Source organism: Pseudophryne corroboree, chromosome 8 (assembly GCF_028390025.1).
Source record: "Pseudophryne corroboree isolate aPseCor3 chromosome 8, aPseCor3.hap2, whole genome shotgun sequence".
Taxonomy (NCBI): Eukaryota; Metazoa; Chordata; class Amphibia; order Anura; family Myobatrachidae; genus Pseudophryne; species Pseudophryne corroboree.
Genome location: NC_086451.1, coordinates 400,122,807 through 400,137,222, shown reverse-complemented (window position 1 = coordinate 400,137,222; position 14,416 = coordinate 400,122,807). Strand labels below are relative to the sequence as shown.

The window sequence follows — 14,416 nt, the reverse complement described above, 5'->3', positions numbered from 1 at the left end:
ACACCTCCAAACATACATACTTACCTATGTTCCCACGAGGCTCGGTCCTCTTCTCCATGTAGAATCCTTGGGGTACCTGTGAAAAAATTATACTCACATAATCCAGTGTTGCTTCTGTCCTTTGTATAATCCACGTACTTGGCAAAACAAAAAAACGGAAACCCGACCACGCACTGAAAGGGATCCAATGTTTACACATGGGACCCCTTTCCCCTACTGCCAGGACCCCCCCTGACTCCTGTGAAAGAGGGTCCGTTCAGCCAATCAGGGAGCGCCACGTCGTGGCACTCTCCTGATTGGCTGTGTGCTCCTGTAGTATCTGTGAGGCAGCACACGGCAGAGATACAATGTAGCGCCTATGCGCTCTATTGTAGCCAATGGTGGGAACTTTGCGGTCAGCGGTGAGGTTACTTTCGGTCAACCGCTGACCGCAAAGTTCCCACCATTGGCTACAATGGAGCGCATAGGTGCAACATTGTATCTCTGCCGTGTGATGCCTCACAGACACTACAGGAGCACACAGCCAATCAGGAGAGTGCCACGACGTGGCGCTCCCTGATTGGCTGAAGGGACCCTCTTTGACAGGAGTCAGGGGGGGTCCTGGCAGTCGGGGAAAGGGGTCCCATGTGTAAACATGGGACCCCTTTCAGTGCGTGGTCGGGTTTCCGTTTATTTGTTTTGCCAAGTACGTGGATTATACAAAGGACAGAAGCAACACTGGATTATGTGAGTATAAATTTATTCACAGGTACCCTGAGGATTCTACATGGAGAAGAGGACCGAGCCTCGTGGGAACATAGGTAAGTATGTATGTTTGGAGGTGTGCATGTATGTAATAAACTTATACCGTCACGGTGTGTGTGTCCTGTTTTTTTGGGGGTATTTTTTTAGTAGTAGTACTACAGGTACCAGCGGGCCCGGTTTTCCACCGCATGCTGGTACTTGTGGTTCTCCAAGTACCAGCTTGCGGGGGAGGCTTGCTGGGACTTGTAGTACTGCTACTAAAAACAATATTCACAATTTTTTCAAAAGGCTATCAGCCCCCCATCCGCCACCCTTGGATGGGGGGGGGCAGCCTCGGGCTTCACCCCTGGCCCTTGGGTGGCTGGAGGGGGGGACCCCTTGATTTAAGGGGTTCCCACTTCTCCAGGGTACCCCAGCCAGGGGTGACTAGTTGGGTATGTAATGCCAGGGCCGCCGGGACCACTATAAAAGTGTCCACCGGCTGTGGCATTATGTACCTGACTAGTGGAGCCCGGTGCTGGTTTAAAAAATACGGGGGACCCCTACGCTTTTTGTCCCCCGTATTTTTTGAACCAGGACCAGGCGCAGAGCCCGGTGCTGGTTGATGAAATATGGGGGAACCCCTGTCATTTTTCCCCCCCATATTTTGTCAACCAGGACTGGCTCAAAGAGCCCGAGGCTGGTTTTGCTTAGGAGGGGGGACCCCACGCATTTTTTTTTCCACTTTAAACTATTTTTAATTTTTTTAAATATGCACAATGAAACCCTGCACGGATCTCACAGATCCGGCCGAGTTTCATTGTTGTAATGTCGGCAGTGTTTTACTATTCACTCCCGTAAAACACTGCCAAAAAAAACGAATGACATCTAGATCGGAAAACACGAAAATTTAAAATACGGCAGCTTAGTAAATGAGGCGTAAAAAAAATCAAAAAGTTGCACAATTACACATTCGATGTCATTCGTGATGAATCTCCCTCCAAATCGGTACTAATACGAATTTTAGTAAATATACCCCATTGTGGAGGAATGGATATGGACATCGTAGATGCTCCTTTGTGCCACAAACCCATTGTGTGATGTTGGGGGCATATCCAGGGTCAGACTGGCCCACAGGGGTACCAGGGAAACCACCGGTAGGCCCCACTGCCTGAGGGCCCACTCCTTCCTCTAGGGACCAGGTTCCAGACTGTGCACTTGTATTATACATGGTAGATATGTTGCATTACACTGCACTAAACTATTGTGCATTTAAAGCCGCTGTGGAGGCTGGCCACACCCCCTTCGTAGGCTGGTCACACCCCTAAATATGGGCCCCTACAACAGCATTCCCCCGGTGGGCCCTTCATACCACAGTCCGACACTGGGCATATCCATGTATCACTTCCAATTCCTCCTAATTTTGTGCAGCATGGCCAGCAATCCAACAGCTCCTCGGCTGCCCCCAGCATCCATTCACTGCTACACATTACAGCAGTGAGTAAGGGTAACCTCCTAATCCTTCCCCATATTGGATGTGCACTCTGTAGGGTAGGAGACATTTCCCCGTTTCTTCCCATGTGAAGGAATAGGGAAATATGCTCCTTGTTGAATGGAAATATTTTGACATATTGATGAACACAGAGGCTCATTCAGATCCCGTCGGATCTGCTACTTCATGTGCAAATTACTGATGTTCTGTACTCTACCCATGCGCAAGACTCATTCTGCACATGCACAAACATGTCCTGTGATGTAGGAAGCAGGGTGGCAACAGATTGTCAGTGATTGACAGTCCGCTGCCGTTTGGGGGGTGGAGAGGGTACGGCCTCTGCTTCCCAAAATAGAGGTGTGTCGCCACCTTTTAGGGGGAGGGAATAACCAGGGATCTCCATTGCTGGATGAGCTTTTCCTGGCCTCTACGATGGACAGCTTATGCATCCCAATGGGTGCCGCCAGGCCTGCCGATGGTGAGTCAGTGATCTGATGCCTGCATCCTAGGTCACAGCTCAGATCACTACTGCAGCACAAGCTTATAATAGATGCCTCCTGCTGCATTACCATCCAGCAGTGATATGCGGTCAGGGTAGGCAGGGATGGCAGAGCCTCTACTGTCATACTCCAGTACACTCCAGAGTTTGGGCTATAAAAATGATTAGAATAATCCAAATAGATATTTATAAGCATAGGGGGTGATTCAGATCTGATCGCTGCTGTGCATTTTTGCACAGCAGGCGATCAGCAATCGACTGCGTATGCATATGCACCGCAATGCACTAGAGATGAGCGCCTGAAATTTTTCGGGTTTTGTGTTTTGGTTTTGGGTTCGGTTCCGCGGCCGTGTTTTGGGTTCGAACGCGTTTTGGCAAAACCTCACCGAATTATTTTTGTCGGATTCGGGTGTGTTTTGGATTCGGGTGTTTTTTTCCAAAAACACTAAAAAACAGCTTAAATCATAGAATTTGGGGGTCATTTTGATCCCAAAGTATTATTAACCTCAAAAACCATAATTTACACTCATTTTCAGTCTATTCTGAATACCTCACACCTCACAATATTATTTTTAGTCCTAAAATTTGCACCGAGGTCGCTGTGTGAGTAAGATAAGCGACCCTAGTGGCCGACACAAACACCGGGCCCATCTAGGAGTGGCACTGCAGTGTCACGCAGGATGTCCCTTCCAAAAAACCCTCCCCAAACAGCACATGACGCAAAGAAAAAAAGAGGCGCAATGAGGTAGCTGTGTGAGTAAGATTAGCGACCCTAGTGGCCGACACAAACACCGGGCCCATCTAGGAGTGGCACTGCAGTGTCACGCAGGATGGCCCTTCCAAAAAACCCTCCCCAAACAGCACATGACGCAAAGAAAAAAAGAGGCGCAATGAGGTAGCTGTGTGAGTAAGATTAGCGACCCTAGTGGCCGACACAAACACCGGGCCCATCTAGGAGTGGCACTGCAGTGTCACGCAGGATGGCCCTTCCAAAAAACCCTCCCCAAACAGCACATGACGCAAAGAAAAAAAGAGGCGCAATGAGGTAGCTGACTGTGTGAGTAAGATTAGCGACCCTAGTGGCCGACACAAACACCGGGCCCATCTAGGAGTGGCACTGCAGTGTCACGCAGGATGTCCCTTCCAAAAAACCCTCCCCAAACAGCACATGACGCAAAGAAAAAAAGAGGCGCAATGAGGTAGCTGTGTGAGTAAGATTAGCGACCCTAGTGGCCGACACAAACACCGGGCCCATCTAGGAGTGGCACTGCAGTGTCACGCAGGATGTCCCTTCCAAAAAACCCTCCCCAATCAGCACATGATGCAAAGAAAAAGAAAAGAAAAAAGAGGTGCAAGATGGAATTATCCTTGGGCCCTCCCACCCACCCTTATGTTGTATAAACAAAACAGGACATGCACACTTTAACCAACCCATCATTTCAGTGACAGGGTCTGCCACACGACTGTGACTGATATGACGGGTTGGTTTGGACCCCCCCCAAAAAAGAAGCAATTAATCTCTCCTTGCACAAACTGGCTCTACAGAGGCAAGATGTCCACCTCATCTTCACCCTCCGATATATCACCGTGTACATCCCCCTCCTCACAGATTATCAATTCGTCCCCACTGGAATCCACCATCTCAGCTCCCTGTGTACTTTGTGGAGGCAATTGCTGCTGGTCAATGTCTCCGCGGAGGAATTGATTATAATTCATTTTAATGAACATCATCTTCTCCACATTTTCTGGATGTAACCTCGTACGCCGATTGCTGACAAGGTGAGCGGCGGCACTAAACACTCTTTCGGAGTACACACTTGTGGGAGGGCAACTTAGGTAGAATAAAGCCAGTTTGTGCAAGGGCCTCCAAATTGCCTCTTTTTCCTGCCAGTATAAGTACGGACTGTGTGACGTGCCTACTTGGATGCGGTCACTCATATAATCCTCCACCATTCTATCAATGTTGAGAGAATCATATGCAGTGACAGTAGACGACATGTCCGTAATCGTTGTCAGGTCCTTCAGTCCGGACCAGATGTCAGCATCAGCAGTCGCTCCAGACTGCCCTGCATCACCGCCAGCGGGTGGGCTCGGAATTCTGAGCCTTTTCCTCGCACCCCCAGTTGCGGGAGAATGTGAAGGAGGAGATGTTGACAGGTCGCGTTCCGCTTGACTTGACAATTTTGTCACCAGCAGGTCTTTCAACCCCAGCAGACCTGTGTCTGCCGGAAAGAGAGATCCAAGGTAGGCTTTAAATCTAGGATCGAGCACGGTGGCCAAAATGTAGTGCTCTGATTTCAACAGATTGACCACCCGTGAATCCTTGTTAAGCGAATTAAGGGCTGCATCCACAAGTCCCACATGCCTAGCGGAATCGCTCCGTGTTAGCTCCTTCTTCAATGCCTCCAGCTTCTTCTGCAAAAGCCTGATGAGGGGAATGACCTGACTCAGGCTGGCAGTGTCTGAACTGACTTCACGTGTGGCAAGTTCAAAGGGCATCAGAACCTTGCACAACGTTGAAATCATTCTCCACTGCACTTGAGACAGGTGCATTCCATCTCCTATATCGTGCTCAATTGTATAGGCTTGAATGGCCTTTTGCTGCTCCTCCAACCTCTGAAGCATATAGAGGGTTGAATTCCACCTCGTTACCACTTCTTGCTTCAGATGATGGCAGGGCAGGTTCAGTAGTTTTTGGTGGTGCTCCAGTCTTCTGTACGTGGTGCCTGTACGCCGAAAGTGTCCCGCAATTTTTCTGGCCACCGACAGCATCTCTTGCACGCCCCTGTCGTTTTTTAAAAAATTCTGCACCACCAAATTCAAGGTATGTGCAAAACATGGGACGTGCTGGAATTTGCCCATATTTAATGCACACACAATATTGCTGGCGTTGTCCGATGCCACAAATCCACAGGAGAGTCCAATTGGGGTAAGCCATTCCGCGATGATCTTCCTCAGTTGCCGTAAGAGGTTTTCAGCTGTGTGCGTATTCTGGAAAGCGGTGATACAAAGCGTAGCCTGCCTAGGAAAGAGTTGGCGTTTGCGAGATGCTGCTACTGGTGCCGCCGCTGCTGTTCTTGCGGCGGGAGTCCATACATCTACCCAGTGGGCTGTCACAGTCATATAGTCCTGACCCTGCCCTGCTCCACTTGTCCACATGTCCGTGGTTAAGTGGACATTGGGTACAGCTGCATTTTTTAGGACACTGGTGACTCTTTTTCTGAGGTCTGTGTACATTTTCGGTATCGCCTGCCTAGAGAAATGGAACCTAGATGGTATTTGGTACCGGGGACACAGTACCTCCAACAAGTCTCTAGTTGGCTCTGCAGTAATGATGGATACCGGAACCACGTTTCTCACCACCCAGGATGCCAAGGCCTCAGTTATCCGCTTTGCAGTAGGATGACTGCTGTGATATTTCATCTTCCTCGCAAAGGACTGTTGAACAGTCAATTGCTTGCTGGAAGTAGTACAAGTGGCCTTACGACTTCCCCTCTGGGATGACCATCGACTCCCAGCGGCAACAACAGCAGCGCCAGCAGCAGTAGGCGTTACACGCAAGGATGCATCGGAGGAATCCCAGGCAGGAGAGGACTCGTCAGACATGCCAGTGACATGGCCTGCAGGACTATTGGCATTCCTGAGGAAGGAGGAAATTGACACTGAGGGAGTTGGTGGGGTGGTTTGCGTGAGCTTGGTTACAAGAGGAAGGGATTTACTGGTCAGTGGACTGCTTCCGCTGTCACCCAAAGTTTTTGAACTTGTCACTGACTTATTATGAATGCGCTGCAGGTGACGTATAAGGGAGGATGTTCCGAGGTGGTTAACGTCCTTACCCCTACTTATTACAGCTTGACAAAGGGAACACACGGCTTGACACCTGTTGTCCGCATTTCTGGTGAAATACCTCCACACCGAAGAGCTGATTTTTTTGGTATTTTCACCTGGCATGTCAACGGCCATATTCCTCCCACGGACAACAGGTGTCTCCCCGGGTGCCTGACTTAAACAAACCACCTCACCATCAGAATCCTCCTGGTCAATTTCCTCCCCAGCGCCAGCAACACCCATATCCTCCTCATCCTGGTGTACTTCAACACTGACATCTTCAATCTGACTATCAGGAACTGGACTGCGGGTGCTCCTTCCAGCACTTGCAGGGGGCGTGCAAATGGTGGAAGGCGCATGCTCTTCACGTCCAGTGTTGGGAAGGTCAGGCATCGCAACCGACACAATTGGACTCTCCTTGTGGATTTGGGATTTCAAAGAACGCACAGTTCTTTGCGGTGCTTTTGCCAGCTTGAGTCTTTTCAGTTTTCTAGCGAGAGGCTGAGTGCTTCCATCCTCATGTGAAGCTGAACCACTAGCCATGAACATAGGCCAGGGCCTCAGCCGTTCCTTGCCACTCCGTGTGGTAAATGGCATATTGGCAAGTTTACGCTTCTCCTCCGACAATTTTATTTTAGGTTTTGGAGTCCTTTTTTTTCTGATATTTGGTGTTTTGGATTTGACATGCTCTGTACTATGACATTGGGCATCGGCCTTGGCAGACGACGTTGCTGGCATTTCATCGTCTCGGCCATGACTAGTGGCAGCAGCTTCAGCACGAGGTGGAAGTGGATCTTGATCTTTCCCTAATTTTGGAACCTCAACTTTTTTGTTCTCCATATTTTATAGGCAGAACTAAAAGGCACCTCAGGTAAACAATGGAGATGGATGGATTGGATACTAGTATACAATTATGGACGGACTGCCACGGTTAGGTGGTATAAAAAAACCACGGTTAGGTGGTATATATTGTAATACAATTATGGATGGACGGACTGCCTGCCGAGTGCCGACACAGAGGTAGCCACAGCCGTGAACTACCGCACTGTACACTGGTTGATAAAGAGATAGTAGTATACTCGTAACAACTAGTATGACTGACTATGACGGTATAAAGAATGAAAAAAAAACCACGGTTAGGTGGTATATATTATAATACAATTATGGATGGACGGACTGCCTGCCGACTGCCGACACAGAGGTAGCCACAGCCGTGAACTACCGCACTGTACACTGGTTGATAAAGAGATAGTAGTATACTCGTAACAACTAGTATGACACTATGACGGTATAAAGAATGAAAAAAAAACCACGGTTAGGTGGTATATATTATAATACAATTATGGATGGACGGACTGCCTGCCGAGTGCCGACACAGAGGTAGCCACAGCCGTGAACTACCGCACTGTACACTGGTTGATAAAGAGATAGTAGTATACTCGTAACAACTAGTATGACACTATGACGGTATAAAGAATGAAAAAAAAACCACGGTTAGGTGGTATATATTATAATACAATTATGGATGGACGGACTGCCTGCCGAGTGCCGACACAGAGGTAGCCACAGCCGTGAACTACCGCACTGTACACTGGTTGATAAAGAGATAGTAGTATACTCGTAACAACTAGTATGACTGACTATGACGGTATAAAGAATGAAAAAAAAACCACGGTTAGGTGGTATATATTATAATACAATTATGGATGGACGGACTGCCTGCCGACTGCCGACACAGAGGTAGCCACAGCCGTGAACTACCGCACTGTACACTGGTTGATAAAGAGATAGTAGTATACTCGTAATAACTAGTATGACACTATGACGGTATAAAGAATGAAAAAAAAACCACGGTTAGGTGGTATATATTATAATACAATTATGGATGGACGGACTGCCTGCCGACTGCCGACACAGAGGTAGCCACAGCCGTGAACTACCGCACTGTACACTGGTTGATAAAGAGATAGTAGTATACTCGTAACAACTAGTATGACACTATGACGGTATAAAGAATGAAAAAAAAACCACGGTTAGGTGGTATATATTATAATAATACAATTATGGATGGACGGACTGCCTGCCGACTGCCGACACAGAGGTAGCCACAGCCGTGAACTACCGCACTGTACACTGGTTGATAAAGAGATAGTAGTATACTCGTAACAACTAGTATGACTATGACGACGGTATAAAGAAAGAAAAAAAAATACCACGGTTAGGTGGTATATAATTATACAATTATGGATGGACGGACTGCCTGCCGAGTGCCGACTGCCGACACAGAGGTAGCCACAGCCGTGAACTACCGCACTGTACTGTGTCTGCTGCTAATATAGACTGGTTGATAAAGAGATAGTATACAACAATATACTACTATACTGGTGGTCAGGCACTGGTCACCACTAGTCACACTGGCAGTGGCACTCCTGCAGCAAAAGTGTGCACTGTTTAATTTTAAATTAATATAATATTATGTACTCCTGGCTCCTGCTATAACAACCTGCAGTGCTCCCCAGTCTCCCCCACAATTATTATAAGCTTTTATACATTGATGTGCAGCACACTGGGCTGAGCTGAGTGCACACAGACTGAGTCACACTGTGTGACTGCTGTGTATCGTTTTTTTCAGGCAGAGAACGGATATAGCAGAGAACGGATATATTAAATAAAAGTTAACTTAACAACAACTGCACTGGTCACTGTGGTAAACTCTGTCTGCACAATCTCTCTCTCTCTCTCTCTCTTCTAATCTATTCTAATGGAGAGGACGCCAGCCACGTCCTCTCCCTATCAATCTCAATGCACGTGTGAAAATGGCGGCGACGCGCGGCTCCTTATATAGAATCCGAGTCTCGCGAGAATCCGACAGCGTCATGATGACGTTCGGGCGCGCTCGGGTTAACCGAGCAAGGCGGGAAGATCCGAGTCGCTCGGACCCGTGAAAAAAAAAGTGAAGTTCGTGCGGGTTCGGATTCAAAGAAACCGAACCCGCTCATCTCTACAATGCACCGCAATGCACATGCGCGTTGCCAAACAACAGGCATCGACAGGCTGGTGCAAAAATTGAGATCGCAAGGGTGTTTGCAAGCTGATTGACAGAAGGAGGCCATTTGTGGGTGGTAACTGACCGTATACTGGGAGTGTCCGAAAAAATGCAGGTGTTCCCAAGCGTTTTCAGGGAGGGTGTCTGACGTCAGCTCCAGCCCCGATCAGCCTGTTCTCATCACACTGTAGGAGTAATGGGCCCTACACACTGGCCGACATAACTGCTCGATATGAACGATCTCGTTCATTAATGAACGAGATACCGTTCATATCGTGCAGTGCGCAGGCTCCAGCGATGAACGATGCGCGGCCCCGCGCTCGTTCATCGCTGGTCCCCCGGCGGCTGTACATGCAGGCCAATATGGACAATCTCGTCCAAATTTGCCTGCACCTCTATGCAGCCGGGTGACCGGGGGAGTGAAGAAACTTCACTCCCCCCCCGTCACTGCCCCCCCCCGCCGCCGGGTCACCCGTCGGCCGTATCTGCCGTCGGGCAGCTCGGCGGCGGATCGGCCATTGTGTAGGGCCTATAAGTCCTGAGCTGCGCAGAGACTGCACACACTGAATTTTTGCAGGACGGCATACAAATGCGATCGCACACTTGCACAGCGAATTTAAACTCCCCTTGGGCGGCGACTATCTGAACGCAGGACATAAAAGTTAGTAGCCCAGCGATCAGGTCTGAATTACCCCCATAGAAATATCATCTTGTATTATTCACATCATTTTTACATTGTTTTAATACATTTTTATAGTCAAAACTATCCACCAAATCAGAATCAGAATCAGAATCAGCTTTATTGGCCAGGTATACTTGCGTATACTAGGAATTTGTCTTCGGTTTGCTATACAACAGCCAAGTAGGTAACAGATAAGCAGGTGGGGGGGGTAAGTAAAGTCAGACAGATAGGTATACCATAGGGACACAAGTTAAGTCACATGTACGTCTAGTCAGTCAATGTTCAGGAGTTTAGCAGGTGGACCGCTTGGGGAAAGAAACTTTTGAGGCTTCTGGTGGACCCGGCGGGGACAGCCCTGTAACGCCTGCCTGAAGGAAGCAAGTTAAACATGCTGTGGCCGGGGTGTAGCTGGTCTTTTACTATCTTCAATGGGGGTCATTCCGAGTTGTTCGCTCGTTGCCGATTTTCGCAACGGTGCGATTAAGGCAAAAATGCGCATGCGCATGGTACGCAGTGCGCATGCGCTAAGTATTTTAGCACAAAACTTAGTAGATTTACTCACGTCCGAATGAAATATTTTCATTGTTGAAGTGATCGGAGTGTGATTGACAGGAAGTGGGTGTTTCTGGGCGGAAACCGACCGTTTTCAGGGAGTGTGCAGAAAAACGCAGGCGTGCCAGGATAAAACGCGGGAGTGTCTGGAGAAACGGGGGAGTGGCTGGCCGAACGCAGGGTGTGTTTGTGACGTCCAACCAGGAACGAAATGGGCTGAGCTGATCGCAGTGTAGGAGTAAGTCTCGAGCTACTCAGAAACTGCTAAGAATTTTCTATTCACAATTCTGCTAATCTTTTGTTCGCAACTCTGCTAAGCTAAGATACACTCCCAGAGGGTGGTGGCTTAGCGTGTGCAATGCTGCTAAAAGAATGACCCCCATTGCCCGCTTTTTAGCTCTGGACAGGTACAGGTCCTGGACTGAGGGAAGGTCGGCCCCGATGATCTTCTCTGCGGTTCTGGCCACCTTTTGGAGCCTGCATCTGTCCCTCGCGCTGGCGGAGCTGTACCATACGAGTATTGTGTGTGTAAATCTGGCTCTTATACTAACCAGTGACTCCCCAGCCACTGACCTCACCACACCTCACTGCCATAGAGAATTACTGCTGCTGCTTCCAAGGAAGTAATAGCAACGCCATCCACATCAGAACTAGCTCCACAGTTTTAGAAAGCTAGGAACGGGCCAACTAGGGTTGCTTTACTGCTTGTTAGTATGAAGGATACAAAGAATACATAGTTGGACTTTCTTTAGTTGGACTTTTATCCATTGTTCCAAAATAAAAGAGCTAGTGATAATGTGATGATGCTAACCATAAAGATAAAGGATTTTAGTGTCACACTTACCAAGGACATCAGGATGTTTCAGAAAAATTAAGACAGCATAGGCCAGTGTTGTGCTGACAGTATCCACCCCAGCAAAGAAGATCTGTAAGGTGTTTGCCAATAAATTCTTCATGTTAAATTCACTGTCTGGGTTAACTTTCTCCTGATGAGGTAAAGAGAATGCATCAATAAATAGCACAAATTCAATGAAAAGTCTCTAGGAACATTACCAATGACACTCTTCCTGTGGGGATAATTCAGAGTTGATCGCAGCAGCAAATTTGTTAGCAGTTGGGCAAAACCATGTGCACTGCAGGTGGGGCAGATGTAACATATGCAGAGAGAGTTAGATTTGGGTGGGGTGTGTTCAATCTGAAATCTAAATTGCAGTGTAAAAATAAAGCAGCTAGTATTTACCCTGCACGGAAACAGAATAACCCACCCAAAGCTAACTCTCTCTGCAAATGTTATATCTGCCTCCCCTGCAGTGCACATGGTCTTGCCCAACTGTTAACAAATTTGCTGCTGCATTCAACTCTGAATTACCCCCCTGTGCAGAGCCGGCGGAACCCGCTCTGCAAAGGGATGCAGTGCTGCATGTCCTGTCTATATTGTATATATATATATATATATATATATACACACATACAAATACTGTGGGCATTGTATTCAAGTTAGGTCCTGTATGTGTGTATATATGATGTATGTATGTGTGTGTGTGTGTATATATATATATATATATATATATAAATAAATGTGTATATGTATGTGAGTCGAGGAGGGGATGCCGAGGGTTGGGGTTGGGTATGTGTTACCGCCGTTGGGGGTCCCGGCGGTCAGCATACCGACCGTGGGATCCCGGCGGCAGAATGCCGGTGCAGTGGGGTGTGGGGGGGGGGGGGGGCAACAAGCTCGACACGCTTCAGGCTCAGTATTCCCACTCTATGGTTGTTGTGGACACCCATGAGTGGGAATAATCACTACTAGTCGGCATGCCGAATGTCGGGATTTAGAGGGGGGCGGGATGTAACCATTGGTAATACGAGCCGCCAGTCACATAACTACATCCCGAGGGTGGTGGTGAAGGGGGGGTCCGGAGATATCTGTGTACCGGGCCCCAAGAATTCTGTTGCCGGCCCTGCTGGCAAACAAGACCGCTGTGTGCTTGGTGCATAAGTGTCAATGCTACATGGTGCTTTACGTGTGTAAGCGTCACTGCTACAGGGGGGCATTACGTGTGTAAGCATCACTGCTACAGGGGGCATTACGTGTGTAAGCGTCACTGCTTCAGGGGGTGTTACGTGTGTAAGCGTCACTGCATCGTGTATAAGCGTCACTGGTACAGGGTGCGTTACGTGTGTAAGCATCACTACTGCAGGGGGGCGTTACGTGTGTAAGTCCCACTACTACAGGGAGCAGTATGTGTATAAGCATTATGTGCACTGTACCTTTGTAAAGTACGGGAGGGCGCAAATTTATAGTTTGCAGGGGGGCGCCGAACACCCTAGCACCGGCCCTGATGCAGTGCAGGGAGGCGCTAGGCAGGAGGGGCACTCTCCCTGCTCTGCTTCCCTGTGCTATGTGCTGTTGCTGCCGGCTGCTGCTGCGCCTATCACTGTACCAGCAGCGGCAGCCAGCAGCATGGATCGCGGCTCTTCCAGCCCTCCCCACTCCAGCCATGCCGCAGATGTTATCTCCTCCCGTCCTGTGTCAGCGCAGTGAGGCTAGCAGGAGGAGGTGTGGGGGCGGGACTGACTCCTGGAGCAGAGAGCTGCATTTACAGCTGACTGCAGTACTGCCAGGAGCCACTAGATGCCCCCATCTCCATGGACGGAGCCATCTCATCCATCTATCTATCTATCTATCTATCTATCTATCTATCTATCTATCTATCTATCTATCTATCTATCTATCCAGAGCCGTAACTATGTGTGTGCCAGGTGTGCCTGGCACACAGCGCAGTCGCCCTGAGGGCGCAATGGCCAGCGGCTTGTAACGAGTCAAATTGACTCATTACAAGCCGCCTGTGTTGTGTGCGCCGCGGCCAGAGGAGAAGAGGAGAGGAGCAGCTCCAGGGGCAGGGCAGGGGAGGAGTTTAAGGGAGGGGGACTGGAGCCGCAGCTGCGCTATGTAATTGGTAGCAGTGGCGCTGCTACCAATTACATAACGCTGCTTCGGCTCCAGTTCCCCTCCCTCCTCCTCTTTCTCCCCTGCCCGGGATCTGCTGCATGAAGCCTGCACAGAGGAGCCTGACTGCCTAAGCCAGCGGAGAGACATGATAAGTGTCTGTCTGTCTGTCTGTCCGTCTGTCCGTCTGTCCGTCCGTCCGCGTCCGTCCGTCCGTCCGTCTGTCTGTGTATCTATCTATCTATCTATCTATCTATCTATCTATCTATCTATCTATCTATCTATCTATCCATGTGTCTGTCTATTATCTATCTATCTATCTATCTATCTATCTATGTGTCTATCTAGTATCTATGTGTCTATCTGTCTATTATCTATCTATCTATCTATCTATCTATCTATCTATATATGTGTCTGTCTATCTATCTATCTATCTATCTATCTATCTATCTATCTATCTATCTATCTATGTTTCTATTATCTATCTATCTATCTATCTATCTATCTATCTATCTATCTATCTATCTATCTATCTATGTGTCTGTCTATATCTATCTATCTATCTATCTATCTATCTATCTATCTATCTATCTATGTGTGTGTGTCTATCTATTTATATATCTATCTATTTATCTATCTTTGTG

The 14,416-nt window shown here is 48.3% G+C and overlaps 1 protein-coding gene across 2 annotated transcripts in view; it reads right to left on the bottom strand.

Moving 5' to 3' along the window:
• Positions 1 to 14,416, bottom strand: part of LOC134949291 (cytochrome P450 2G1-like) — a 174,691-nt gene that overhangs the window by 55,067 nt on the left and 105,208 nt on the right. For both annotated transcript variants that reach the window (XM_063937788.1, XM_063937789.1), the window contains one exon: positions 11,667 to 11,808. In XM_063937788.1, the coding sequence (XP_063793858.1) occupies positions 11,667 to 11,808 (142 nt within the window). The remainder of the gene's footprint in view (positions 1 to 11,666; positions 11,809 to 14,416) is intronic.